The 27,386-nt window shown below is 35.8% G+C and overlaps 8 protein-coding genes across 9 annotated transcripts in view; 3 read left to right on the top strand and 5 right to left on the bottom strand.

The window, feature by feature from the left end:
* Positions 1-2,632: 2,632 nt before the first annotated feature.
* LOC9329368 (probable mediator of RNA polymerase II transcription subunit 37b) lies at positions 2,633-6,020 on the bottom strand. Its single transcript, XM_002890549.2, has 4 exons — positions 5,897-6,020; positions 5,562-5,811; positions 5,367-5,503; positions 2,633-2,901 (listed from the first exon to the last, which is right to left on the bottom strand). Exons 1-4 carry the CDS (start codon positions 6,018-6,020, stop codon positions 2,633-2,635), a joined length of 780 nt encoding a protein of 259 aa, XP_002890595.2.
* A 2,409-nt stretch (positions 6,021-8,429) lies between these two features.
* On the top strand, positions 8,430-10,232 carry LOC9329367 (F-box protein SKIP22). Its single transcript, XM_021013572.1, has one exon. The coding sequence runs from the start codon at positions 8,478-8,480 to the stop codon at positions 9,900-9,902; it is 1,425 nt and encodes a 474-aa protein (XP_020869231.1). The 5' UTR covers positions 8,430-8,477; the 3' UTR covers positions 9,903-10,232.
* A 718-nt stretch (positions 10,233-10,950) lies between these two features.
* On the top strand, positions 10,951-12,958 carry LOC9326657 (putative F-box protein At1g23770). Its single transcript, XM_002893259.2, has one exon. It carries the CDS (start codon positions 11,388-11,390, stop codon positions 12,690-12,692), a length of 1,305 nt encoding a protein of 434 aa, XP_002893305.2. The 5' UTR covers positions 10,951-11,387; the 3' UTR covers positions 12,693-12,958.
* Positions 12,959-13,663: 705 nt separating this feature from the next.
* LOC9326656 (polygalacturonase 1 beta-like protein 1) lies at positions 13,664-15,758 on the bottom strand. The gene is made up of 2 exons (XM_002890548.2): positions 15,671-15,758; positions 13,664-15,540 (listed from the first exon to the last, which is right to left on the bottom strand). Exons 1-2 carry the CDS (start codon positions 15,719-15,721, stop codon positions 13,720-13,722), a joined length of 1,872 nt encoding a protein of 623 aa, XP_002890594.1. The 5' UTR covers positions 15,722-15,758; the 3' UTR covers positions 13,664-13,719.
* Positions 15,759-17,018: 1,260 nt separating this feature from the next.
* On the bottom strand, positions 17,019-18,507 carry LOC9329366 (uncharacterized protein At4g28440). The gene is made up of 3 exons (XM_002890547.2): positions 18,320-18,507; positions 17,633-17,874; positions 17,019-17,503 (listed from the first exon to the last, which is right to left on the bottom strand). Exons 2-3 carry the CDS (start codon positions 17,856-17,858, stop codon positions 17,316-17,318), a joined length of 414 nt encoding a protein of 137 aa, XP_002890593.1. The 5' UTR covers positions 17,859-17,874; positions 18,320-18,507; the 3' UTR covers positions 17,019-17,315.
* A 312-nt stretch (positions 18,508-18,819) lies between these two features.
* On the top strand, positions 18,820-20,456 carry LOC9326655 (NADPH-dependent alkenal/one oxidoreductase, chloroplastic). The gene is made up of 4 exons (XM_021011881.1): positions 18,820-19,319; positions 19,409-19,732; positions 19,815-19,974; positions 20,064-20,456. The coding sequence occupies exons 1-4, from the start codon at positions 18,909-18,911 to the stop codon at positions 20,327-20,329; spliced, it is 1,161 nt and encodes a 386-aa protein (XP_020867540.1). The 5' UTR covers positions 18,820-18,908; the 3' UTR covers positions 20,330-20,456.
* Positions 20,420-23,103, bottom strand: LOC9326654 (beta carbonic anhydrase 3). 2 transcript variants are annotated; one of them, XM_021011882.1, is made up of 9 exons: positions 22,973-23,103; positions 22,532-22,586; positions 22,207-22,347; positions 21,856-21,904; positions 21,498-21,614; positions 21,324-21,377; positions 21,013-21,101; positions 20,821-20,926; positions 20,420-20,731 (listed from the first exon to the last, which is right to left on the bottom strand). In XM_021011882.1, the coding sequence occupies exons 2-9, from the start codon at positions 22,582-22,584 to the stop codon at positions 20,564-20,566; spliced, it is 777 nt and encodes a 258-aa protein (XP_020867541.1). In that variant the 5' UTR covers positions 22,585-22,586; positions 22,973-23,103; the 3' UTR covers positions 20,420-20,563. The 2 variants fall into 2 exon arrangements, with proteins under 2 accessions (XP_020867541.1, XP_002890592.1); XM_002890546.2 differs by lacking the exon at positions 22,973-23,103 and adding an exon at positions 22,847-22,941 and having other exon boundaries at positions 20,426-20,731.
* Positions 23,104-26,954: 3,851 nt separating this feature from the next.
* Positions 26,955-27,386, bottom strand: part of LOC9326653 (extensin-2) — a 2,099-nt gene continuing 1,667 nt past the window's right edge. Inside the window, exon 2 of the mRNA XM_021014483.1 lies at positions 26,955-27,377. Coding sequence (XP_020870142.1) covers positions 26,955-27,377 — 423 coding nt within the window. The remainder of the gene's footprint in view (positions 27,378-27,386) is intronic.

Genomic DNA, 27,386 nt, shown 5'->3' with positions numbered 1-27,386 from the left:
TTTGGAACGTTATGAGCAACGGTCGAATTTGGTGGTGGGTCTTTGTATTCGTATTCGTATTTGTAATTTACTAGATTTTAACCCGCGGTACACCGCGGGGCTATATTTTCTTAAAAAAATCAAAATGTAATTTGTTTGATAGATTATTTTGATTGTTAATTTTAGGATTTCACCCGTGGTATACTATCTTTTATAAATATCAACCCAAACCCGTCCCATCATATTACCCGTCCCATCATATTACCCGTCCCGTGAAATTAAACATCATTTAGTTATTTTTCTTTTTAATAATACTTTTATTTAAAAGCTATATAATTCAAGTCAATTTAAAAATTTCTTTTAAATGGTTCCCATAAGATATATATACATATATATTAAATTTGTATAGAGTTGAAATAATATTAATATTACAAACTTTTTATATAATTTAAATATTATAAATATTTTTAAAAATATGCAATATATATTTTTTGTTATTGAATAAGAGGATATTATGTGTAAGAAATGTAGAAAATAAGAGTTTAATATTTTTATTATGGAGTCGCAAGAAAAATCTTTTATTTCTATACATGTTATTCGTTTATTAATAATAAAAGAAAACAAATCCTTTAAATTAGATATTAACTAAAATAAACGCACCATAATTACTTATTAAGTAACAACCAATAAATTTCACCAAAAAATAGGTAACAACCAATAAATTCTAAACGCAGTAATTAAAGAATGAGATATTAAAAAAAAATATCAAATAAGATATAAGAATCTTAAAATAATTGAATATCTAAATAATTTAATTGTTAGTGTCGATTTTAATGCCTTCATTAATGTGGATTTTTTTTTTAGAGAGAAATATTTCCTAAAGATTATCACATTAATGACTCAGAAAATTAAGGAAGATATGAATTTATGATTCTCGAAATCGTGTTGGTAATATCTTTAATTAATATTTTTCAAATTTAAATAATTAATGCCAATGGCATTCATCCGTAAATACATTCCAACTCCAGGATTTATTTGCTAAAAGTCATCCAAAAATGTATATATAGATTTTATTGATTTGGATAATTATATTTATAATGTTGAATAGTGAATTTGTTGTGTTTGTTTTATGTCTATGTGCCTATGTGGATTCGCCACCTCGTTTTAAAAAATGGTAGGTAAGCAATGTAGTGTGTATTTATGATCCATTTTTCAAAATAGTTACCATTTGTAATGAACAAAAGTATATGAAAAACAAATGTCCACAGCTATTTCTCATATTTATTACAATTCTTTAAGATTTATAGGAATTGATTTATATTTATTTATTATCTTTAAAGATATGAATTGTTGTAAATAAGATAATGATCATATTGAGAAGCTTGATGATTCAAAGTTCCATCAAAGGGAAAAACTAGAGTAAGGTCCAATTCAACTCATTCTATACTTTAGTGGAATTTTTATTTCAAGTAAACACTATTTGGACTTGATGAGATCTTGTCGTGATTGATGAATGTACCGCCAAAAAAAAGAGAGTAACTATTAGTTAAGTTCCTTAAGGAACTTTGATTTTGTCTCCTTTATAATTTCATTCGTTAATTAACTAATCGAAGAACTAAAATAATGCATGGAAAATTAATGTTTAACTGTACTTGTATCGCTTCCAATAAGCCACTTAAAACACAACGACGCACTAAATATATTAGTGATTATAATTAGTTCCTTTGCGGAATATACAGAGATTATAATTAGTTCCTTTGCGGAATTAAAAATTACTAATGTTGACTAACTTTTTTGGTTGTATATATATAAACTAGGGGAGGTCCCGCGCCCGGCGCGGGGTTGTATGTTGATTAAGACCAGAATTACTAATCAATATTTAGAGTTATCAAGTTAGGGATATTTATTGATTTAGTTTTGTCAAAGAGTCTAATTTTTATAACGACATTAATATAGAATTATGGTAAAACGCTATAACTTTTGATATATATTATTAGTAATCAACAATTAATAGTGTTTTTTAATCACAAACAATTTATTAGTGTTTATATCTTGATATATATAATAGAATTAAATATAAAAAATCTATATATTTAAACCAACAATATATTACTCCCTCTGTTTCATTATATTAGATGTTTTAGGGATTTTATTTTGTTTCATATTATAAGATGTTTTACAAGTTTCAAAGTTAATTTAAATGCATTTGACCATTTATGACTATTTATATTTTGCAGTCATTATTATGATTGAGTTTTTTTTTCCAACTAAATATAAATGATGTTTTTAAAAGAAAATAAAATATCTAAATATGTGTTCATTTACCTTAAACCTCTTATATTTTGAAACAGAGGGAGTATTAAATTAAAGATTGTAGGCATAGATATGGAGACTAAACATCGATAATATTTACGATCTTGTAAAATTAAATGTTATGTTAACTTGCAAATTCCTTCAATTTTTACCAAACATTGAAGTTTAAAGATTATGTTCATTTGGAAACTCCTTCCATTATCCCAAAGATATTGATGTCAAAACTCTTACGTTAATTTTGATATCACGCTCTTCTTCTCCAGATTATTTTAATAATTGTCCACTCGTCAAAGACTGTCTTCTTAGGGGCAAATTCAATTTGATGAGTGTTGTCTTTGCACTATTGCAACAAAGTCTTGGGATCACCTCCTGCTCCTCTGTGAGCTCTTCCGAGGTGTGGAATTTGGTTTTCCCTAGGCATTCTCCTCGACACGGTTGTTTTGCTCTTGGACTGAGCTACTTTCTTGGACATGACACTCTTCTTCTCATGAGACATGTAAATAATTGTCCACTCGTCAAAGACTCGGTTCTTGGGGATAAATTCAATTCGATGAGCGTTGTCAAGGTAAAATCTAGAACATCCACCTCCATTCATGAGACATGGTTTCCCTGAAAAATATTCAATTCGATAAGATCATACAACATATTAACTGTCTTAAGTTTTTTTATTTTTAATATGATAAAGAAATATCAATCAATACCTATATACTAATCGGCCGAGTGGAATAATCAAAAGAATTAAAAATTTAAACAATTTTTAGTTTACAAAATTATGTTTTAACATATAGATAAATATATTGATCACATAAAACTGAAAATGATAAACGTGTATTCTTCAAGACCAAATCTTCAAGATCAATAAAGATTTGACAACGGAGAAAGATTATGCTTGGAGAATAACCATTCAACAATTTTTTTTCTTCTTCTTTTATAATTCTTTATGCAATTGTGTTTTATAGGCCTAAACATTAAGGAAGTTTATAGACTTTGTTAATGATTATATTATACCAAGTATAAATTTGGCATATAGTATTTACAAAATTTTGTGTAATGCCATACCAAATTATAAAACTATGATTTTTGGATTCATCCTATTACTTACAAAAAAACATAAAATCAACCATTACTTTTATCAACTATGGCTTACAAACAATGTTAATAGTCTATCTTTTACCATATTTACATATTCAAAATTTGTAATGTGATCGCCATTAATAAGTTATAATTAATAATAACAGTTATTTTAAATTATATTAATTGTTTTTATACACAAAAAACTCAAAAATTGTCTTCTCAAATGCTATTTTTAAATTATCAAAAATTATTATTTATATAAAATAAAGACCTATTGATTAAATCAAAAATGTTCTTCATTGATATGAAAACATAATATAAAAATAAAAAAATTATTAAAAACCAATGAAATATTAAAAACCCTAACATAAGCAAAGGTATAGTAATCTTAAAAACCATAATGCAACAACTAATACGTAGTGGTGAGAGACACAATTTTTTTTATCTCGTCTTTGATTGTCAAGAACTAAATATCATCATCTCTACCAACAAAAACACTTTGCATCGCTTCTATTTAAGGTGTCCAAGTCGTTGATATCTTCATCTCTAGCTTTGAGAGACTTCTAGCATTCATGTGTCCAAGTCGCTGATTGCAGAGCACCAGATCATCCTTCTTAGCTCTAAAACATGTTTTAGTTAGGTTTTCCCACATGTAACAATTGTTCTCAGTACGGATTTCGGAGAGAGCATTGCGGTTCTTCTCATCTGTAGTCCAACATTTCACTTTATTGAAGCTCACTGTTAATCCTTGAACAATATACACATTGGTGAGTTGAGGTTCTTTAGCTTCAGTTAAGTCTCTTTTGCCCTTAATCTTTCCCTTTTCTCCACCACCAAACGTGACTTTGCTCTCTTTTACTTCAGTGTAATTGTTGAGATTGGCTTGATTCCATGTGATATGTCTAGAAGCTCCATTATCGAAGTACCAAAGTTTAGTCATACTTTTTTCAATTAAGGTATATGCAACATGGCAGTACATATCAGATTTTGCAAACATTTACTTTATACTCTCTTCTCTAATGTGGATAGAACCTTCCATGTCTCATTAGGTTCTTCAATTTAGCTGCATATGTGTAGCAGTACATCTATATGTGACCATGACGACCACATCAATAACATTCATACCCAGTCACTGCTCTGTGATAATGGTTATGATTCTGATGCAAACGTCTTGCTCAAACAGCTCCAATGTAGTTTTGAAATAAAAACTGATAACGACGTGCATGTACACCCTTTCTTGGAACGAAATTTGTCTTCCCACTTGTCTCACCTCCATGATAGCCTAATCTAAAATTAGATTTTCCAACTCTCCCAGACCCTAAGTGTAATGCCCTCACCACCACCTCACTTAATGGGCCCCACGTCCTCTCTCGGCCCGTGGGCCCACTATCTTCTGACGGCCGGTTCGCTATGTCCAAGAGGCTTTAAAGACTTGTTTACCGACCCTACAAATCACCACATGATCTTTCCCTGTGTTTTGTCCTCACTCACACAGTTCCGATAATAACTTCTCAGAAGGTCACCCATCCTAAAATTGTTCCAGCTCAAGCACGCTTAACTGTGGAGTTCTCTCAGGACAGTTGACCGAAAAAATAAGTGCACTTTTGTGACATAGGAGGCCAAATCAATTCTTTTAAACCTCTCCGCATGCACTACCATATTCCTGAAATCGGGGTGTTACAATTCCCAAATTAATAGAAGTATAAGGGACACACTTCTCGCTCGTCGGTATCGCAAAGGTTGTGGTCGACTTCTATCCCAGTGGTTTGCTCATTCCTAGTTTGCTCTAAGTATTCCTTTTGCTTAGTTGTTTTAGTTTCTATGGCTTTTTCCTTTTTTTTTGGTCATAGTACCTCTTTGCCCCAGAGCCTTTGTATATAACAATGTTCTTTTCGGTAATATAAATTCACATTTTATCAAAAAAAAAAAAAAACGGTGTCTAGTTCATATGTAGCTAATTAATATAATCATTTCATCAATCTCTTCTCCTGTCAAATGACCTTTATCGTTCGTTATTGTAATTGACTGTGACATCTTTGGAACTTTGTCTTCGGTGTTCACTTGCAGAATCCCATTTGCGTCCACTTCGAAAGTCACCTCCATCTGTGGCACCCCCATGAAAAACTGTTCCTTGCGTCTTTAAAAAACCAAGAACCGAAATGGTTTAGTAGCCAATATTGAATTAGAGAGTTTACCTAGGTGCATGAAGAAGGCCGGTGAGCTGGAAATTTCCGAGCTCGGGGTTATCTTTCGTCATGCTTATCTCTTCATAGACGTTGATAGTAACAGTAGTTTGCTGATCTTGGTAAGTAGTGAACACCTGAGACTTCTTCGTTGGGATCCGAGGAATAATGTTTGTCATCACGCCTCCGACAGGGTCAATACCGAGGTGCAAAGGCGCAACATCAAGTAGCAAAATATTTGTTTTCAATAAATTTAGGTTTTCTGCAACTCAAATACATGACTAACATGAAAACACTATAGATGGTCTAAACTATTGTCATAAAGAGAGTTAAAAAGAGTCACTTACTTTGCGTTTCTTCTCCACCTTCACCACTTAATACTCCACCTTGGACGGCGGTTGTATAGGCCAAAACCTCATCAGGGTTAGTTCCTTTGTTGGGTTCCTTGCCATCGAAGAAATCCTTTAACATCTACTGAACTTTTGGGATTCGAGTGCTTCCTCCAAATAAGAATCACAAAAGAAACCTTAGATACCCAAATGAAACAAATCCTAATATTTTTGGAGAATTTATTCATGAAATGATGTCTGCTTGACTAAAAGGAGAAAAATACCACGTTTACAAACTTTTAAAGAGGGAAACATTGGAACCCTAATCTAAATCCATAATGAAAATATTAATTACCTATCCAACCGGTTCATAAAAACTTAGGGTTTACACACATCCAACCTACTCTTTCGTATTCACCCGATGACATGTTTGCTAGAACATGGCGATGATCAACGAAACAACGAAGTGGACATATCCTTCAAAACAATAAAATTTAATATTAGATAATACCAGATCTAAAATATAACAAATAGACGACAACACAAATCCCACCAAAAGAAGATCGTGGAGATTCATATCCAGGCTGATCCATGGTGTCTTCCAGCACCGGAGGAACACCAGCATACGAACTTGACATCAAAGTGAACAGCTTCAAAATAACCTGGTCACCGGATTTCACATCCTCTAAATTATTTCCAAAACTTTAATTCTTCAAATAAAAATCCATTGGTTATCCTATACATCATAAAATCTTCTAATTTCTTACCTAATATACGTACCTTTGCTTCTTAATTATCAATACCTTTTTGAGAAATCCCAAAGATCCTTGACCAAAACAAAAGAGACAGTTTTTCTGAAAACCGAATAGGTGAGACAAAAAACCTTAGAAAACAGAAGCAGTTAACATATATAAGAGAAAATCAAAGAAGCTTTTTATTTTATTTTATAACTTCCTTCCTCTACAACTTAAAAACAAAAATTAACCCACTTTATTATATAATTAACTCACTTGAACATGGATAATGGAACCGTGATTTTGAAGATGAAGAGAGAAAAGGGAGACTTGATAAGAGCTATTGGTGTAGTTATAATCGCTAGATGGTACTCCTCCTGAGGTTAAAAAAAAAAAAAAAAAGAATTCGACTCACATGTTATATGTGTGAGATATATAGAGATAAGAGACTCATACAGTTTAGGAACGCAACAGTACGAAACAACTTGTTAAAAAACAAACAACAAAGATAGAAAACATGAATCGAAATAATATCAGTTTTGATTCTACCTACATGGTTCCTTCTTCTTTTCCTATAAGCCTTCTCTGATCAATATATCCTTTTCTTTCTCTTTTGATTCTTTTCACGCTTCCTTCTTCTCCTTGTCTCAATGTCTTCTTCTTCTTCTTCTTCTTCCTCTTTCTGTTTGTCTTCTCCAATATGCTCTTTCTTTTCTTCTTTACTTGGTACGGTGCCAACGTGATCACGTTGGCGATAACATAAGAAGGCTCACAAATTTCAGTGATCTCCAACGTGGCTGTGGTGGTGATGATCTCAACGACGGCGGCTTGGATGCACAATGGATATCAGATTCAGTTTCTCTCTTGAAACTTTATGGCTTAGGGTTTGCGTGAGTTGAGACTCGGCGGTGGCGGTGTCTCCGGCTATGACGATAGGAAGTTAATGTATTTATAGGAGGTTAAATATGTGTTTCTAGGGTTTACGATTTAACATATAGTCGGTGTAGTTGTATATTTTGTTCGGCCCATATTGGTTAAACGGATTACACAATGTGGCCTTTTATTTAAACGAAAATCATTTAATATAATTAGATTAAAAACGGAAAAAAAACAAGAGCTCAACAAGAGCCGTGTGTCTGACACGTCAGCAAAAACACTTCTCAAATATTGTTATTTATAGATATATTAGTAACGGAAACAACAATTTAGAGGTAGTTCAGACAGTTAAAAAGTGAAATGTATGCTGAGCAAACCTCAACAGAAGTTGGACTTTTATGTCCAAAACATAGATTAGTTGGAACCAATCAACTAAGCAAAGTTGATGTACTTTATTTGATCACAACTGTAAAATTTTATTTATATGCCAAAATCAGATCGACGCTAGTATTTGCATCTCTCATAATCAGAAACAATCACACAAACTACAAAATATCGATAGAACAATATCGTTTTCTTAGTTCGAGCTACAATGTTGAACATTGATGACTATGTTACAACGGTGTTGCAAATGCTATAGTCGAATTTGGTTAGTCGTTGTACAATTGGTAAACCATGACTTGGTGAATCCGAGTGTAGTTGAAGTTCCATGCTTATTTATTTTAACAATAGGATCTCAGTAAACAAGGCTCATGTTAAGTTTCATGGATTAGTCTCACCAATCTTCCGTTGAGACAATCCAATTTCTAATCGGGTTCGATGGTGTGTTACCCACCAAAAGCCCATGCAAAATAAGAAGTTATTTATGGGCCCAAAGATGGCCCATAATCGGTAACCGCCTCAGCCTTTCTCTGTACGCAAGATATTTCATGAGTCATGACTGTACTTTTCGTGTCGAGGAAGATCACAAGTCCGTAACAGTTCCGAGAATGAAGCTACGATTGAGACATCACGAGACGAGAGAAACCCTAAAACTTGAATTGGCCGATACAGACACTCTCCATGATCTCCGGCGACGGATCAATCCAACGGCGCCTTCCTCCGTTCATCTATCGCTTAATCGGAAAGACGAGCTCATCACGTCTTCTCCGGAGGATACGCTCCGATCTCTTGGTTTAATATCCGGTGACCTAATTTACTACTCTCTCGAGGCTGGCGAATCTTCGGGTTGGGAATTGAGAGATTATCAAACCCTAGCTCCTCAATCGGAGAGTAATCAGGCGATTGTTCATGAATCCATGGGTATTGGATTCGCAGAGGTTGATTCTAATCCGAATTCCGGCGTAGAAGATCCAGCGGAAGGATCCAAGGGGTCAAATTCGGGTATGGATGATCCAGAGCCGATGGATGTTGAGCAGCTTGACATGGAGCTCGCTGCCGCTGGAAGCAAACGGTTAAGTGAACCATTCTTCTTGAAAAATGTATTGCTTGAGAAATGTGGTGATACTAGTGAATTGACTACTTTGGCTTTGTCAGTACATGCCGTTATGTTAGAATCTGGATTTGTGCTATTCGATTCTGGCTCTGATAGGTTTAACTTTTCTAAGGAGTTACTTACTGTATCCTTAAGGTATACTCTACCTGAGCTAATTAAGTCTGAGGATACCAATACGATCGAGTCAGTTACTGTGAAGTTTCAGAACTTAGGCCCTGTGGTTGTAGTTTACGGAACTGTAGGTGGGTCGAGTGGGCGAGTGCATATGAATCTTGATAAGCGTAGGTTTGTGCCCGTTATCGATTTGGTTATGGATACTTCGAAATCTGACGAAGAAGGCTCTTCGAGCATCTATCGTGAAGTGTTCATGTTCTGGAGAATGGTAAAAGATTGTCTTGTTATCCCGTTGTTGATTGGTATTTGTGATAAGGCTGGCTTGGAATCTCCACCTTGTCTGATGCGCCTACCGTCAGAGCTAAAGCTGAAGATTCTAGAGTTGCTTCCTGGTGTGAGTATTGGAAATATGGCTTGTGTTTGTACAGAAATGAGGTATCTGGCATCAGACAATGACTTGTGGAAACAGAAATGCTTGGAAGAAGTTGATAATTTTGTTGGGACAGAAGCGGGTGATTCAGTTAATTGGAAGGCGAGATTTGCTACTTTTTGGAGGCAAAAACAGCTTGCTGCTGCTAGTGCTACTTTTTGGAGGCAAAACCAGCTTGGAAGACGGAACATTTCCATGGGAAGAAGCACCATACGATTCCCTCGAATCATTGGAGACCCCCCTTTCACATGGTTTAATGGGGATCGCATGCATGGATCCATTGGTATTCACCCGGGACAACCGGCACGTGGGCTTGGCGGACGAACATGGGGACAGCAGTTTACTCCCAGATGCAACCTTGGGGGACTCAACTAGCAAACAGACCGGGTGAGAAAATGGAACTTGTGAATCTTTTGAAGGTAGGAGAAGTAGGTGTATATGGCTTTTCCGATATCAGCAAATAAATTGGGAGGGTACTGATATGTTTGATATTTAAATGTTTCTTTGTTTTGAATGATTTTCTCTTCTTCTTGCCATGATTATGTTACATGGTTGCTCTCTTATGAGTTGTTGTGGCCACCTGATATATATAACATGGCTTCTTATATTTTGTGTTTATTGCTCTTAGGATTCATATTTTCAAGCCGATTGTGATGTTGCATATGGGACATGCTTACGAAAGTTTATGAAAAAGCAATTTTAGTTTATGTCAAAAGTTGAAGTGGTGGTTTCTAAAGAGATTGAAACGAATTTTCATACATTTTTTACAACATCCATTACTAAAAAAAAGTAACAATAAAGTGCTAACACATCTTACAAGTCAAATTGGTTTAGCAATACTCACAAGTCAAAGTAACAATAAAATGCTAACACATCTTACAAGACTACACAACTTTTTTTTTTTTTTATATCATGTAGACTGCATGATTATATATCTGATGATTGCTAAACCAACAATAACTTCATGAAACATAAAAAGACATGTGAATGTTGTCGGCTCATTGAACGTTCCAACAAATTCCAAATATGTGCATAGCAAAATATGTTGGGATGTCTTACATTCATTAAGTTTGAATAAGAGAGTTGCATTGTCTCTTTTGAATAAGAGAGTTGCATTGTCTCTTTTAAATAAGAGAGTTGCATTGTCCCTTTTAATTAAGAGAGTTGCATTGTCCCTTTTAATTAAGAGATCTGCATTGTCCCTTTTTAGACAGTGAATTTGTTCATGTTTCTTATATATTACTTTGAACTCCGAATTTCCTAGTATGTAGGATCCTAATACCCTCTCCAAGTGACTGTTTTTACTGGTCCTAAAATTTTCATAGTAGTTCTAACTCAAAACCAGTAATTAGCAGTAAACTGAATCACCCATATTTATCAAAGTCTCTTTTAACTTCCACTGTGTGATATTAACAATTATGGATTTCTTGCACCAATTAAAGATTTCCACATTTGTAGAATTTTTATGAAACAGAATGCATAAAGCCTTAAACATCAACACGCGAGATACCGAATTTTCTGACCTTGAAAGCGGAACACACCGTCGAAGAAAATCCGAACAACTTCTCTCATAATGGATGATTAGAATCGTAGAAACTCTTCTCGCACCGTATGCCAACCAATAACCATGTATGTTTCACACTCTCATCCCATCTAACCTTCCATTGAGAGAACATTTCAAACTTCTAATCGGGTCGGGTTGGATGGTAAGTACCCACCAAGGACCCATATAGTTTAAATTGTTAATAATGGGCCTAAAACTACCCGCCCAATATATATATGTACTCTACATTTTTGATGGTTTTTAAAAGATTTACATTTTGTGTCGACGAAAGAAGATCATAACAGAGTTCAGCGAAAATGAAGCTACGCTTGAGACTTCACGAGACGAGAGAAACCCTAAAACTTGAATTGGCTGATACAGACACTCTCCATGATCTCCGGCGACTGATCAATCCAACGGCGCCTTCCTCCGTTCATCTATCACTTAATCGTAAAGAAGAGCTCCTCGCGCCTTCGCCGGAGGCTACGCTCCAATCTCTTGGTGTAACATCCGGTGACCTAATTTACTACTCTCTCGATCAATCTGCTTTTGTTTCGAACTGGAAATTGGGAGATTATGAAACCCTAGGTTCACAATCTGAGAGGAACAAGGCGGTTGTTCACGATTCCATGGAGGGTCCAGTGCCAATGGATGTTGTGGAGCTCGCTGCCACTAAAAGCAAAAGGTTAAGCATACCATTCTTTTTGAAAAATGTATTGCTTGAGAAATGTGGTGATACCAGTGACTTAACTGCTTTGGCTTTGTCAGTACATGCCGTTATGTTAGAATCTGGATTCGTGCTGTTGAATCATGGCTCTGATAAGTTTAGCTTTTCAAAGGAGTTACTCTCAGTATCTCTAAGGTATACTCTGCCTGAGCTCATTATCCGTAAGGATACCAATACAATCGAGTCCGTTACTGTGAAGTTTCAGAACTTAGGCCCTAGGCTTGTAGTTTACGGAACTTTAGGTGGGTATGGTGGGCGAGTGCACATGACTTATCTTGATAAGCGTAGATTTTTGCCCGTTATTGATTCGGTTGTGGATACTTTAAAGTTTGAAAAACAAGGCTCTTCGAGCTACTACCGCGAAGTGTTCATGTTGTGGAGAATGGTAAAAGATGATCTTGTTATCCCGTTGTGGATTGGTCTTTGTGATAAGGCTGGCTTGGAATCTCCACCTTGTCTGATGCTCCTACCGACAGAGCTAAAGCTGAAGATACTAGAGTCGCTTCCTGGTGTGAGTATTGGAACTATGGCTTGTGTTTGTACAGAAATGAGGTATCTGGCATCAGACAATGATTTGTGGAAACAGAAATGCTTGGAAGAAGGTAAGGATTGTCTTTGGAAATTGTTAACAGGAAATGTTGATTGGAAGCGTAAATTTGCTTCTTTTTGGAGAGAAAAACGACTCAGTCTCCTAGCAAGACGAAACCCGAGCAACCCTCGATTTCCTCCGATAATTCGTGACCGTGGAGACCCTCGATACCCTTTTGACCGTCTCGTCCCAAGAGACCCTTTCGACCGTTTCAGCCCAAGAGACCCTTTCTACCATTTCGGTCCAAGAGACCCTAGAGACCTTGGCCCTTTCCGTATTCACCCGGATGGGCCTTGGCGGACGTGAGTATGGGGGCAGAGCTTTACTCCCAGATGCGATCTTGGAATTACGCGACTAGCAGACATGCGGAGTGATCAAATGGAACCGGTGACAGTAGGAGAAGTCAGTTATGTAACGATTCCTACAAATAAAATCACTTGGATACTAATATCTTTGAGTTTTTAATATTTCTTTGTTTTTGGATGGTGTTCTCTTGCTCTGGCAAGCAATGATTATGCTTTTATATTTGGGTTGCTCTTTTCTGAGGTTTGCAAAGACGATTTTGAGTGAAATTATGTTGCATATTATTATTGCAATCTGTTGGTTAAGTAATAGTTGTTGTGATGATCATGAAGTGGTGTTTTCTAACGAGATTGAGACGATTTATTTTTCACTCTAAATGTTCACCAGTTAAACCAGTAATCTACTGATGTCGAACAAAAAAAAGATCTATTTATAAGTTACTGCGACGCACATTCATATAGTTTTTAAAACCCCATCATCTTCTTATAGATGCAGTCGCATCCATTACTAAAAAAAAGTAACAAAAACAAAATGATGTAAATGACTACAAGTCAAATTGGAGGAGGACCTTGCTAGTCACTAAGCTACATGTCTTTATAGGCTGCATAACTTGTTGTTTGTCCCCAAAAAAAATCTCACTAAAGTTCAGTGAATCTTCATTAAATAAGCTTTTGCCTTCCCCATGTTCCATTGCATCACTTCTCCTTTACTTCATTGAGATATTCTCGTATCAATAACATTTCCCTGAATGTTGGAACTGTGTTTCAGTAAGGCCACTCTTACACTTCCAGACAAAGAAACTTGGTCACCGTAACTAGGATGATATGATCGGTTGGACCGGACTTAAGATATGGTATCGTTTAAACTCCCGCACCTTAAAATGCATAGTTAAATTCATTAATTTTTAGAAAATATACATTCCACCGCAATTTTTTTGACCTTCCTTGGCTTTCGAATGTTTACATATTTATTTAACTGGAATATAAAGATACAAACGATTAACATTCATTATTAATTTGCTACGACATGGTTAATCGGCGATGGCCCAATTCATATCATTCTCAAAGATCCAATGGCAAACCTCGATCTGACCCGGCCGGGACCCAAGCGACATGAAGGCTCCATGGTTCGCACCCCAAGCTGATGTGTCCATGTGACATATAGCAATACCATGGTTGATCTTGGCTTTACTCTTGGGATCCAAAAGATCTGACTCGTATATTCGAACTTTAGGCACAGAGTGACAGTAGTAGAGTAAGTAAGGGTACAAACTTTGGTGACATGACACTGATTTCGTCACTCTTCCACCGTTGATTCCTTTGACTTTTCCGATCATGACTTTTTGCTTTGATCCGGCTACACTCTCTGTAGTCCGGAGTACCACGTTTCGACCAAGCACAGATGTCGCGAAATCGATCATATCCTCCGCTGATCCGACACATCTTTTAGTCTCGCCAATTGTCGGCGATCTCTCACATTCTGTTACGGCATCAGTAATTATCCCTGCCATTGTCGAGTTATCCTTAGCGTGGAAGACACGCTTGATTTCCGCGATTTTTGATGTCGAAAACGGTAGTTTCGAGACAATGTTACGAGGCAGAAACGACCTTTTCGGCATTTTATCTTTAATGTCAGGCATCCAAATCAATGAACTTTCTTTAAGCAGCGATTCTCTAAAGAACTTGCCAGGCTCCACCCACTTATTCACAGTTTTGCCACCACCGAGTCTACTCTGATTATATTTCGCAAATTCGACTCCGGTTTTCGCGTAGTCCTTGAAGGTTGAGTTCTGAGTATACGTTTTGAAACCAATTTTGTTTCCCTCAGCTCCTTTACCATAACCGGTAAATGATTCCGAACCGGGATTAATAGATTTGCCGTAATTCACGAAGTCGACCTTCTCGAAGTTTGAGTTCTTGGCATACGACGCAAACGAATCGTCCCCAACGTTAGCCTTGTCTCTATAATTCAAGAATGTGTCAACGGCGGCATTCCCAGAGGCACCGTAGCTTTTGAAGTTATTCCGAGGAACATTACCGTCGCCACCGTAGCCTTTGAAAGTGTCGTTGGCTGCGTTACTGTTCTCGCCGTAGTTTGAGAAATCCGATCCGATAACGTTAGAGGAGACGCCGTAAGAAGAGAACTCGTTCGGAGCTCCGTTACCGTTTTTGCCATAACTGGTGAAAGATTGACCCGGTCCGGCGTTGGCTTCGTGAGTATAGGTCTTAAACGTCTGAGCCCGGCCGTTTCCGTCGTCGGAATAAGCCTTGAAACGACTAGTCGGATTGTTGACACCGGATTGATAGTTTTTAAAATCGCCGGAGCCACCGGTGGCTGACGTGCCGTAAGAATTAAAGTTTTCCTCAACGACGTTGCTGTTATCGGCGTAGCCTGTGAACTTATCTTCGTGACCGGCGGCGTCACGGCTGTATCGCCGGAAAGAGTCGGTTACTACGTTGCCGTTTTGTGAATATTTCTTGAACGAATCAGCACCGCCGGGGTGAATCGTGCCGCCGTAGTTGGTGAAGTTTCGTTGATCATAAACAGAGAATTTAACGTCGTTGCTGTGTTTCTCGAGGGTTGGACCTAAATCTGGAAAACAGAAGAGGTTTGCCGCGGAGCAAAAGTCCGGTAGGCGATCCGGAAGAGCGTTTTCAGAGGCGAGTTTTGCGAAAGTGGCGGAGGCGACAGCGGTAAGTGGTGAAGCCTTGGAGAGGAGAAAGGCTGAGCCTGGTGATTGGTGTTGGATCTGTTTGTTCCAGTAACGTACTAAAGATGCTTTGGGTGTGAACGGATTCATCTCCGGCGAAAAACCGCCGTTAGTTAACCGTTCTCCTCCGGCCATAACTACCTACATTGTGGAAGTTTCAAATTTTTTGAAATGATCAAAGAATAAACGGAAACAAATCCAATAAAATCTGAAACAAATCAATTCTTGCGAAATCAGATAATGGATTCAAAATGATTTAAGTTTGACTTACATGGAAGAGACGCGACAAGAAGGGTAGGAGAAAGACAAAATTTTTGAGCATTTTTGTTGAGGGACAGAGAGAGTGTTGGTGGGTTATCGATGCGAATGTGTGTGTGTATATAAATATTTCCAAGTTCGAACCAAGGCTTATATAGAGGTTTAATAGTGTGTTGATTTTAGAATGTAAATAATTAATTAAAGGCATTGATTAGTTAGTTGCATGACAAATTCCGCAGAGAAAATCACATATTGTTTTTGACTTTTATTACAGATTTGTCAACAACATGTATTCTACCGATGGTGACAAAGTATAAGAAACATATTAAGCTAATTACTCTTGTCTGATTTTTTTTTGTTTTCTAACCAAATTGAAAAAGCTAATTACCTTTCTTACTCCGTGTACTTCAACAAGTTTTTACTCTGTCTTTTTAAAATGTATTTTTGTTCTTGACGAAATATTGTCATCTATTTATTGAGAAAGAAAACACCACACCAATGCTTTGAGGCTACGATTTTTCCTTTTACTACTATTCTAGAAAATTTACTCTCCAATAGAACCAAAATCGAAATCTTCTTTCTTGCAACACAATTCATATAATAATATTAATAATGTACACTTTATCACAATTATCACAATTCATATAAGAGAGCATTCAGTGTCTAATTTTCCAAAAGTAAAACACTTAAGTGATCGCATGACTCATAATATAATAGAACAAATTTTAGTCTAATACTAGAAATAAAGAAAAACGATGCGTCATATATTCGCCAACTTATTCTTTTTGGTCAATAATGTGTTTTGCTGATTTGAATTTAGATAGTAACAAATTTACATCGCTAGTACAAACTCCTAAACTATACCGGTCTATTCACTAGTTTCATTTTTCAAAAAAAAAAAGTCACATTAATGTCTCTCAATAAATCATATTAAACCCAAAATCTCTCCTACCAAATTTTGATTAGGAGAAGGATAAGGAAACACAGTTCTAAAAGGATTAAACGCACTATACATTGTCCACTTAACACATGAAAAGATACATTACTCTTTGTTGGCAGAAACTTTTTCTTTACTAACTATAAGTACTAAAGAAATGTGACAAGATTAAAGACAATAAACAAATTAGAAGACAAAGGAAACCAAGAAGCCATCAGTCATGACGCAATGATGACGCTCCAGGCTCACATTAGAAGTCCCATCACTTTACACGACAACATTTCTTCTCCACAAATCATTAACGAAGTGATTCAAGCCCATCTCGAGTTGCATTTTGGTTTAACTTCTATTTTTATATATAACCCCAAAATAGAAAGATATATAATCATTATGGTCGTTGATCAATAGATGCTTGCAGTTTCTGTTTTCTTCAATAGGAATATGCATTTTTGAAACGAGGCAAAGATAAAGAGAGTAACAATGTAGCACAAAAGCCTTAACATGTATGATGACATTACAAAACAAAAGGTACCATGAAGTTATACACTAAGGCAAAAGCTCTGCATTCAACTTTTAGAGCCATCACTCTTACATAGCTTAGTGCAAGATATCAGCTGATCAGGGTTTTAACTCTTTTCTTGATGCCAACATAAAAGGTTACGATTTGACTTGTTTATTATTGAGGGCGTTTCTCCTAGCGGTATTTGGAGGATTGTGTGACTCATTCAACGACATTTACGAGCTCATACTCGATAAGGGACATGTTGGTGTCTTCTTTCACTTTGAAGCTCGCAGGCTCTGTGACTTCAACACGACCCCACTTGTCTACAGCTAGCCTCATTGATCCTTTATACATGTCGATTTTCGCATTACGTAGAGTTACAGTTGATCCTTCTTTCATTAGGTCCACTACACAAAACCAAAACAAAGAAAACATGTCAAAACGCAATTATTCACTAGCCTAAGGATCACAAACATAACTAGAATTCATAACACAGACTATACTTTTTTCATTGATTGATTGAAATACGCAGATACCTTGGTCATTTCTTGCGGTAAAGACGATAACTCCTGTCTCGTCTCCAACAATACATTCAGAAATCCGCAACTGGCGAGCCTGAGGACCATCAGCACGACCTTTCTGTAACACCATCTTCGTGCTAACGATTTTCACATTCACATTGTGTCCACTAGTCCCAGGACGCAGCTGATCGACCTTAGTGAAAGCTGGCTTCTTCAACCCGGCTTTGGCGGTATCTGCCATTTTCAATAACAAGAGCCTGCATTGGAAAAAATATATCATATGACTTCTTTACCAATTAAAATTGATCAAATCTGCAAATGTTGGATTAATAGATTTAGATAATAAATTGAACAACAAAATACAAGAATTAGAAAGCAGATCAATGAAAAGACATTCCCAGGACAAGATACAAAAAGTATCTAAATCCAATTAGCCTTTTGAAATTTCTGGTAAAGGAGATAACTTTCGACAGATTATAACAATGAAGGCACATTCCCAGAAGAAAAGAGAGCAGAAACACGAAAAAAACAAAGAGAAATCGAATTCAAACATTAAACATTAGTGCATGCATAATTACAAGATTTGAAGCTGGGGCAGTTTTTGAAATCAAGACAACACAGGAACCGCAATGTATGAATAGAATCGATTCAAACCCAAATTCAAATTCTCAGAAATTAGGGTTTTTATTACAAAGAGCTTACCTTTGGATAATCGAAGGCGGAGGATACGAACGAAAGATCTGATTGAGGTTTTCCAAAAACAGTCGAGCTCGGAGAAAGTTTTCACCCTTTTTTTTTTTCTAGTTCTGGAGAAAATGGACGGTAGATCTATAAGCTGGACCAATAACCCAATCAAAATTCGCCACGTGTATACATCGTGCATTGTTGTGCGCGGTTTCTATGGTCATTGGTCAATCTCATCGTGCCTAGATGATAAATCATATTGATCGGCTTTAGGACTGCTCTCTCTACTATTTGGGCCTATTATTAAAACCCAATTAAATTGTAGCCCATTTCATATCTCTCTACATTCAATTTTTGTTGATTTCTTTGATCCCACAATCAAAAAGTGTTTGTGATTGTTCCAGAAGAAATGAAACAAAAGATGAATCACAAAATCAGCTCCAGAACAAAAACAATTATGGGCCACAATTTTGTGATATAAACATTAAAATGACAACCACAAGAAAATAGCGACCAATCAAAGAAAGCCACGAAACAGAGTATTTTAAAAACAGAGGAAAGCGAAAGAGATAAGCCGTTTGGACACTAGATCAGGTGCAAACTGAAAATGAACACAGCGCTTGCAACGACCACCGCCACAACTCCTATACTCCGCCGTGATACGCCTCTTCTTCATCATTGTTCTCTCACAGCAAAATCGCCGGTTTTCCGATTAAACGGAGTTAGATTCGGATCTTGCGTGCAAACAGTCAGCAAGAAGTTCTTGAGAATCTCTGCGAGCTCTCAGAGTACTTCAGCGGCGGTCAATGTCACGGCGGATGCGTCGATTCCGAAAGAGATGAAGGCGTGGGTGTATAGTGAGTACGGCGGAGTTGATGTTTTGAAGCTGGAGAGTGACATCGCTGTGCCGGAGGTTAAAGAAGATCAGGTTTTGATTAAAGTTGTTGCGGCGGCTCTTAATCCCGTTGACGCTAAGAGACGGCAAGGGAAATTTAAAGCCACCGATTCGCCTCTACCGGTAAATTCAAATTTCCCTCTCTATTTGAAAGATTCCTAATAAGAAAAGATTTGTGATTCTTTAACATTTTGAATCTTTCGTCGGAATAGACTGTTCCGGGATACGACGTTGCCGGAGTAGTGGTGAAAGTTGGTGCTGCGGTGAAGGATTTCAAAGAAGGAGATGAAGTTTACGCTAACGTGAGCGAGAAAGCATTGGAAGGTCCGAAGCAATTCGGTTCTTTAGGGGAGTACACGGCCGTGGAAGAGAAGTTATTAGCTTTAAAACCTAAAAACATCGATTTCGCGCAAGCTGCAGGGCTTCCGTTGGCAATAGAAACCGCTGATGAAGGTCTAGTTAGGACTGAATTCTCAGCCGGAAAGTCAATTCTTGTTCTTAATGGTGCTGGAGGAGTAGGGAGCCTTGTGATCCAGGTAAACATTTTTGGTTCCTTGTAATCTAAAAATCAGAGAATAATGGTTGTTGATTGATTCCTCATATTCGTGTTCGATACAGTTGGCGAAGCACGTGTATGGAGCTTCAAAAGTGGCTGCAACAGCGAGTACAGGGAAGCTAGAGCTGGTGAGAAGCTTAGGTGCTGATTTAGCTATTGATTACACAAAGGAGAACATAGAAGACTTGCCTGACAAGTACGACGTTGTCTTTGACGCCATTGGTAAGCAAACAAAACAGAACACCATCAACACATATTTGATTTCTTGGAACAAAAAGTTTTGATTAAATCATCTTTTGTGTTGTCTAAAGGGATGTGTGATAAGGCAGTGAAGGTGATTAAGGAAGGAGGGAAAGTTGTGGCCTTGACCGGAGCTGTCACGCCTCCCGGTTTCAGATTTGTTGTGACATCTAACGGCGATGTTTTGAAGAAACTTAACCCATACATTGAGAGTGGGGAGGTGAAGCCTGTGGTCGATCCCAAAGGACCATTCCCATTCTCACGTGTCGCTGATGCTTTCTCATACTTAGAAACAAACCATGCCACAGGGAAGGTCGTTGTTTATCCCATCCCTTGAGGGACTGGCTTGAGTGTAGTAGCCTTATCTATGTGTATAAGCTAAGCAAGTGTCAAAAGTGTTATAATCTCTTTGTAAACTCAATGAGGGTGGAAATAAAAATAAATGCTTTTTAAAGCTTTATTCATTTCTTTTGAAACAGAAGTAGCAAAGATGACATTACAGAAGCAACAGAAGAAGATTATAAGAACACACTTAGACGAAACATAGAGAAAAGGTTTGAGTTTAAAACTTTTAAGACAAGGCAAAGGCAGGGGTGGTCTTGAAGTCTAGTTCCCAAAGATCAAAAGTTCCTTTGACGAAATCGTAGTGAGCTCCTCTTATGGAAAGCTTGTTCTTCACCACTCTTTCTCTCACGAATGGATAAGACAAAAGATTCCCCAAGGACACGTTCACAGCTTCCTGCTCACAGAGGATAGTCAATCTTAGTTTACTGTTCTAAAAGTAAGACAGAAAACAGAGAAAAGATTGTGTTTTGTCTTGTTACGTACCTTCTCACAGTTGGTGCACTGATCTTCAAAGCTTAGGTCTTTGCATTCCTGCTTGATCCTGTTCTTGGCCGGTGCACAGATTTGGATCCAGTTTTCTATGAACTCTCTGCCATTTCCAAGAATTTCAATCAAGTTAGTGAGACTAATCGCAAGAAACTCATGGCTGATTAAATTAGCCTTTGAGATTAATACGTCTTAGTGGGAGCTGTATCATCTTCAATGGCCATAAGTCCCTTTATTCCACCACAACAGCTGTGACCAATTACCAGAATGTTCTCCACCTGATAATGACAACATTACATTATCTTCAAGGCTCAATTATTTTTTTGGTGAAGACTTTTAGGGTTAAAACTTTCTAGGGTTAAAACTAGGTCAGATCAACTTTTTTACTAAGCATCTTTATGTCGACCACGTACACTCCAAGGAGCAAAGACAAGATAAATCATCTCTAATGATTAATCATTGATGCTAAAGAAGATAGCCATTAATTAATTAGTACGTACGTTGAGGACTGTAATTGGATATTCAAGGGCCGCACCAACATTAGAGTGTTTTGTCTGCAAATTTCCAGAGAAAAAAAGGTTATGTTAGTTAGTTGTTTAATCACTAATAACATCTTGGGATGTTAATGTAAAGAATAAAAGAGTGATTTGAAATTCATTTTTGTTTGGACGAACCTTGTCATAAGGTGGCACCATGTTTGCAATGTTTCTAACGATAAAGGCTTCCCCAAGTTGGAAATTCAAGATGTGTGAAGGGCTAACTCGTGAATCCGCACAAGCAAACACCAAAAACTGCAATAATAATAATAAAAATTTATCATTTAATTAAAAGGATATCTTTCAAGTCTTAATCCTCGATTCTAAATTTAGGGTTTCTCTTGCTTGCTTAAAAAGTTACCTTATTCATTACTAAATCAAAAGCCTTTTCTACTGTCTTTTACCCTTTTTGGGGCAAATTAGAGAAAAGTCAAACTAGAAATGTAAAAGGTCTAAGAGGAGAAAAAAGAATGATGTGAATTGGCAAAATCAAAACCTTGGGGCTCTGGCTCTTGGCAAGTGCATTGTGCAAAGTAGGATTCTTCCTGGAAATTGATGAAACCAAATAATATAATGAGCAAACATCAAATTCAAAACTCAATTCTTTAATTTAACCTAAACACAGGTAAAACAATCCATAATTAATAAAAAAAAACACTTTCTGTCTTATTGTCCCTTTGATTAAGTAACTAGATTAAATAAGTTTCTTTAACTTTATAAGCACAATTGTTATATGAGTAGGGCAAAAAAGTGGATTTATTATAACAATATAAGCACATTAAAATGGACGGATCTATACGGAAGAAGGAAAAACAAAAAAGCGAATAAGGAATAAAACTTTACGTACTCATAATTATTAGTCTTGAAATGGATAAATCCCGATTTGATTCGTTCTACGGCATCTAACTTGTTGGAATCAAGTTCCTCTAACTCATCCGTTAACTTCTTGATCTTTGCAGCTGCCACGTTCCCGAGGTCCGAGTTCTTACTGCAAAATTGACCATTTCATGTTAACCAACAAAGTTTAGAAAACAAATTGTATTGACCAATTCACAAGGTACGAGGTACATGTATATGTGGCTAAATGATCTACGGTTGTGATCATCCCACAATTTGTAAAATCCAATATGTCGGATCTGATTGGGAGAGAAAGAGAGTACGTGTGTGTGTACCTGAGAAGCTCTCCGAGTCTCTTAATGGCATCTTCGTACGACTCTGTCGACATTTCTTTTCGTTCCAATGACACACACCAAAAACAAGAAAAATTTAGGTAAGAAAATTGTGAAAAATAAAGGATAAATGATTATCTGATTGACTTGAATATTAGACGTCAGATTCCTAAGAGACTCTAAGAAAAATACAAGAAACTGGTCGAGATATTTTTGTTTAACAAATAAAAAATATGCGCTGATGCGATCAAAATCGAAAACAAACGAACTTGAATTAGGATAAAGGGAAAATATGAAGGAGTTAACATTAAAAACAACCGGATATCGAAAACTATAATAGTTGTTTCATGTAGACGAGTGAACAGAAAAAGAGATCGAGATCATGATCATCATCTGAATGATCTATACAACCAAAACGAAATGATTTTGGTTTTCTAGACGGACCTTGGGAGGTGAATTCGAGAAAGATGATTTAGAGAGTGGTACTTGGAAATGAATACAAGTTTAGTTGATATAAGAAGATGCTCTCTACTAGCTTCTCTATTTATAGCCGACGATCTGTGACATTTTCTCATTACCCGGAATTGTATGCTTGTCTTTTTTGAAGGAAAAAAAATTCCTAACAAATTGGAGAATTTTATTTATTTATTTCTAACTAAAAAAGGGAAGGTTTGCTATTCAAACATAAATTTTCGGGCTAGAAAATAAAAAAGAGAATGGAAAATTTGAAAAAAATACAAAATTGTTTTGCATGGTAGAGAAAAACCCACCAAAATTAGCATATGATGAGGGAACAGAGGTAAATAGACACCAACATCTGTATCGGTCTTCTTTTTTCAGTTACTTTTGATTCATCATCTTTCTTTCGTATCTCCATGTTCTGTATCGGTTTTTTGATTTCAGTTACTTTTGTTTTTTCGTCAATGATGAATACTAGCTATGATTACATGGCCAAATTTTTAGAATCATTAAATAAATGATCAATTTTGCTGTCTAAATTTGAACTATGGATTTGCAAATAAAAAAAAAAAAAAATTTGAACTATGCACTCTAAATTTTACTATGAATGTATTGATCTTCTGTCTTGGATCTCAGAATATTTGTATAATGATCGTATTAATTAATATAAATTAATTTCGACGAAAAAATAATTATAAGGCTGAATCGTTTTCTGAATTTGGAATATTTTAAGTAGAAACTATGAGAGGATTTTATAGCATTAGAAATTCTAAAAATTATTTTTTCAAGCAAATATTAAAAATATTTTTATATATTCATATCAAATTTTGATATAATATTGCATATTTTTTGTTTTTGATTTTTCATAAATCACTAAAATGTTTTTGCCATACCTTTTTTTGGCACCATTAATTTTCCTTTTTAAGATTGATAACCAAATTAACCACGGTCGTCGTGGTAAAGTCTTTGCTGCGTTAAAAGTTACCAATCATACGATATGAGTTTTATTTTTGTAAGAAAAATGTCTTCTATTCAAACCTTTGTAGATAAGTGCTTTACATGCATGGAACGGAAAGGTTGTTGTTTTTTTTTTTTTTTTTGATAAAGAGAACGGAACGGTTGTTGGTTTATTAAGAAATTACATATATCACTTCTCATATTCAAAGTCAGTTTTGTGTCTAAATACATCTCACTTACTAGTCAACTATCGCTCATATATTCAGTAGGGAATTAGCAATAAGAGAGACGATCAATAAATTACTGAAGATTTATAGAAAAGTTAGTGTAAAATAGAAAACTTAGAGAACATAGTCTAGAATTTTATAAAATTAGTAAAGTATAATAAAACTCAACTCGAATCGAAACTCTAAAACCTCATCAAAATTTGTTTTCAGTTGAATTTCCCGTTACTATTGAGATATCTTATTTTATTTTTCATTGGTTCTACATAGCCGTAACTCATACATTTTCTTCAGAAACCACTATTTTGGCATTTTCTTCTTGTTTTGTTTTTCTTATATTATTTCTTTTGTTAAACATATTTTTTATCTATATTTTCAAATTTGTCGGGCATTGTATTGTTTTCTTCCACTATCAATTGGAATTTGAGGAACATGCATGTTTCATTGTCATGTACCTCATCGCTAATCATGGCCCGATTCAGAAGCAGTTGAATGTTCAATATATAGCAATAATATTAACAAGCTATTCCATATATAATTTAATACTATAGTTTAGTTGCTTCGGGTGAAAGATAGCCTGCAGAATTGAACGAAACTCAAGCGAATCAAATAAACAGGTCGCAAAATAGACAAATAGATAAACTTGTTTGATATTATCATGTGACCATTTTATTTTCAAAACTAAATAAATATATGTGACCATTTGGAGTTTTTTTTTTAAAATTAGTCTTATAGTCAAATTACTAGAAATATCCAGTTAATCTCTTTCTGAGATCATGCACGATAAGATGCATAAAACAAAGTCTTATCGATTGCATGATGAAATTAACACGTTGAAAGCTAACTAGATGATGGTCCGCATACTGCCGTAAATAATTCATTATGAAGTAAATTAGTGAAGATTTTGTATGGATTATATATACATAATAGGAAAAGAGATTTAGCTATAATAATAATAACGAGATACTATATGTGTTTAACACATTAATTGTAATGAATTTTATGATATTTTGGGGGTGAATTTCCGCAAGCAAATAAGAGCACAATGCGCTTTGCCACGGATGAAATAATCCGCGGAAACAAACTGCACAGCACACACCTCTCCACCAACAAAGACGTCCCATCCTAGCAAAGTAGGTCAATTAACCACTGTAGTTGAGTGTAATCGCCACAACATGTGTGCCACAATATGTGAGGCAACACATCATAGCCTCCATGCTTAAAATAGCCCAACCTAGAGGATATTCACAAATACACAACTTTTCTTGGCTGGTTAGACAAGAACATTATACAAAACTTGACTGATAGATACACCACCTCTCACACTCACGACCAGGACAATTGATAGATGAAAGGATCCCTCTGAAATTCCTCTTCTATTCATTTCTTAAACAACTGGATTCAATTCCTCATGATCAAAATCATCTCTAAGAGAGTTTCAATCTCACTTAGGGAAGTGACTTTTATTCTCCTTTACTTTTCCACTGACCAACATTTTAGGCTTTCGATCACTTCAACTAAGTGCCATAACTTTAACCCCCATATTACTCTTGAAAACCCGAATCCCGACCAATCACATTGATCCATTTTGACTATAACATGAGAGTTTTCAGAATTTGTTTTTCCCTCCCGAGAACTACCTTGACTGTGTTATAATTAGGTCATTGTCCTCTTAAAACATGATAAAAGGAACGAACCTTCATCAGAAACTGCAGTGAGCCTAGTGGAAGAACCACCTAGCTACCATGTTACCCTGCCACTACCAGATATTGTTTAATCTAAGAAAATACTACACGTATTTCTATTTATATGGAATTGGCTTATCGTGTAAAATTAAAATTTAATATATAAAGGATATACAAGATACTAAAGATACACTAGAGCAAAAAGATGAAATTGCGAATGTTGTAAGATTATACAGTAAACTTATGCCTTGCCATTTTAGTAATCATGGTTTAAAAAGTTTAGATAGGCTTAACCTAATTAATTAAGAAAAAAAAAGTTTCCCAATTTATTTACATTGGAAGATTTTCAAAAATTTCCGGAATAACAAACCAGGAATATGAATGCATGCGATGAGCAATTGGACTCAAGAATCGAAAATGGGCCGACATATTAGACATGTGGAATCGAAAATGTTACAAATTGTTATCAAACTAAGAAAAGTGTTTGTTCACTAGAAGCTCACACTAACAGAAGCTCTGCGTGAGGTTTTCAAAATCATAATATTTGTAGTCACTTTCAAACTGACTTTAAATCAAAAATTATTTCTCGTTTTATTTTTAATTATACTCCTTATATCCCTAATCAATCTAATTTTTAATTTAGTCACACATACTAAGAAAATATTTTAAAACTGATTATAAATATATCTATTTTTTGTGATTAACAATTTTTCACAATTATAAACCAATAATATTCAATTATTTTCTTAAAATTTATAATTTATCATTAATAACTAATAGAAATTAATACATAAAAACCTGAAAATGTATCTCTTTGTAACAAATTGTAAAATTCGGATTAATAAGAAAGAGCGATAGTATTAAATAGGTAAAGTCGTATTCTTGAGATAAAGAAACAATGTATAGAATTGCAACTGATACATATAAAGATTGAAACAACTTTTACACAAAGGAATGATGGACAAACAAAATCCAAATGATATTTCAATAACAAAAGAATTCATCTTACATCAGATAAAATGGACTATACCCAAGAAGAATAAAAAAGACGGGACATCAAATGAGACTTGGTGATCTTATTTATGAGTTTAATAGAACGATTTAGTAATATGAGGGTGGGGGAGGAGGAGATTTGTATTCAGTTTTTGGAGAAGGAGAGTATGATGGTGGTGGTGGAGAGCTGTAAACATATGGTGGGGGAGGAGATTTGTACTCAACCTTTGGAGATGGAGAATATGCCGGTGGAGGTGGAGAGTTGTAGACATATGGTGGAGGAGGAGATTTGTACTCAACCTTTGGAGATGGAGAATATGCCGGTGGAGGTGGAGAGTTGTAGACATATGGAGGTGGTGGAGATTTGTATTCAACCTTTGGAGAAGGAGAATAATACGTGGGTGGTGGTGGAGAACTGTAGACATATGCTGGTCGAGGAGATTTGTACTCAACCTTTGGAGAAGGAGAGTAATATGGTGGTGGGGGAGGAGAACTGTAGACATATGGTGTTGGTGGAGATTTGTACTCAACCTTAGGAGA

Source organism: Arabidopsis lyrata (assembly GCF_000004255.2).
Source record: "Arabidopsis lyrata subsp. lyrata unplaced genomic scaffold ARALYscaffold_1, whole genome shotgun sequence".
Classification (NCBI taxonomy): domain Eukaryota; kingdom Viridiplantae; phylum Streptophyta; class Magnoliopsida; order Brassicales; family Brassicaceae; genus Arabidopsis; species Arabidopsis lyrata.
Note: the sequence above shows the minus strand (reverse complement) of the source record. Positions and strands in the feature narration are given on the sequence as shown.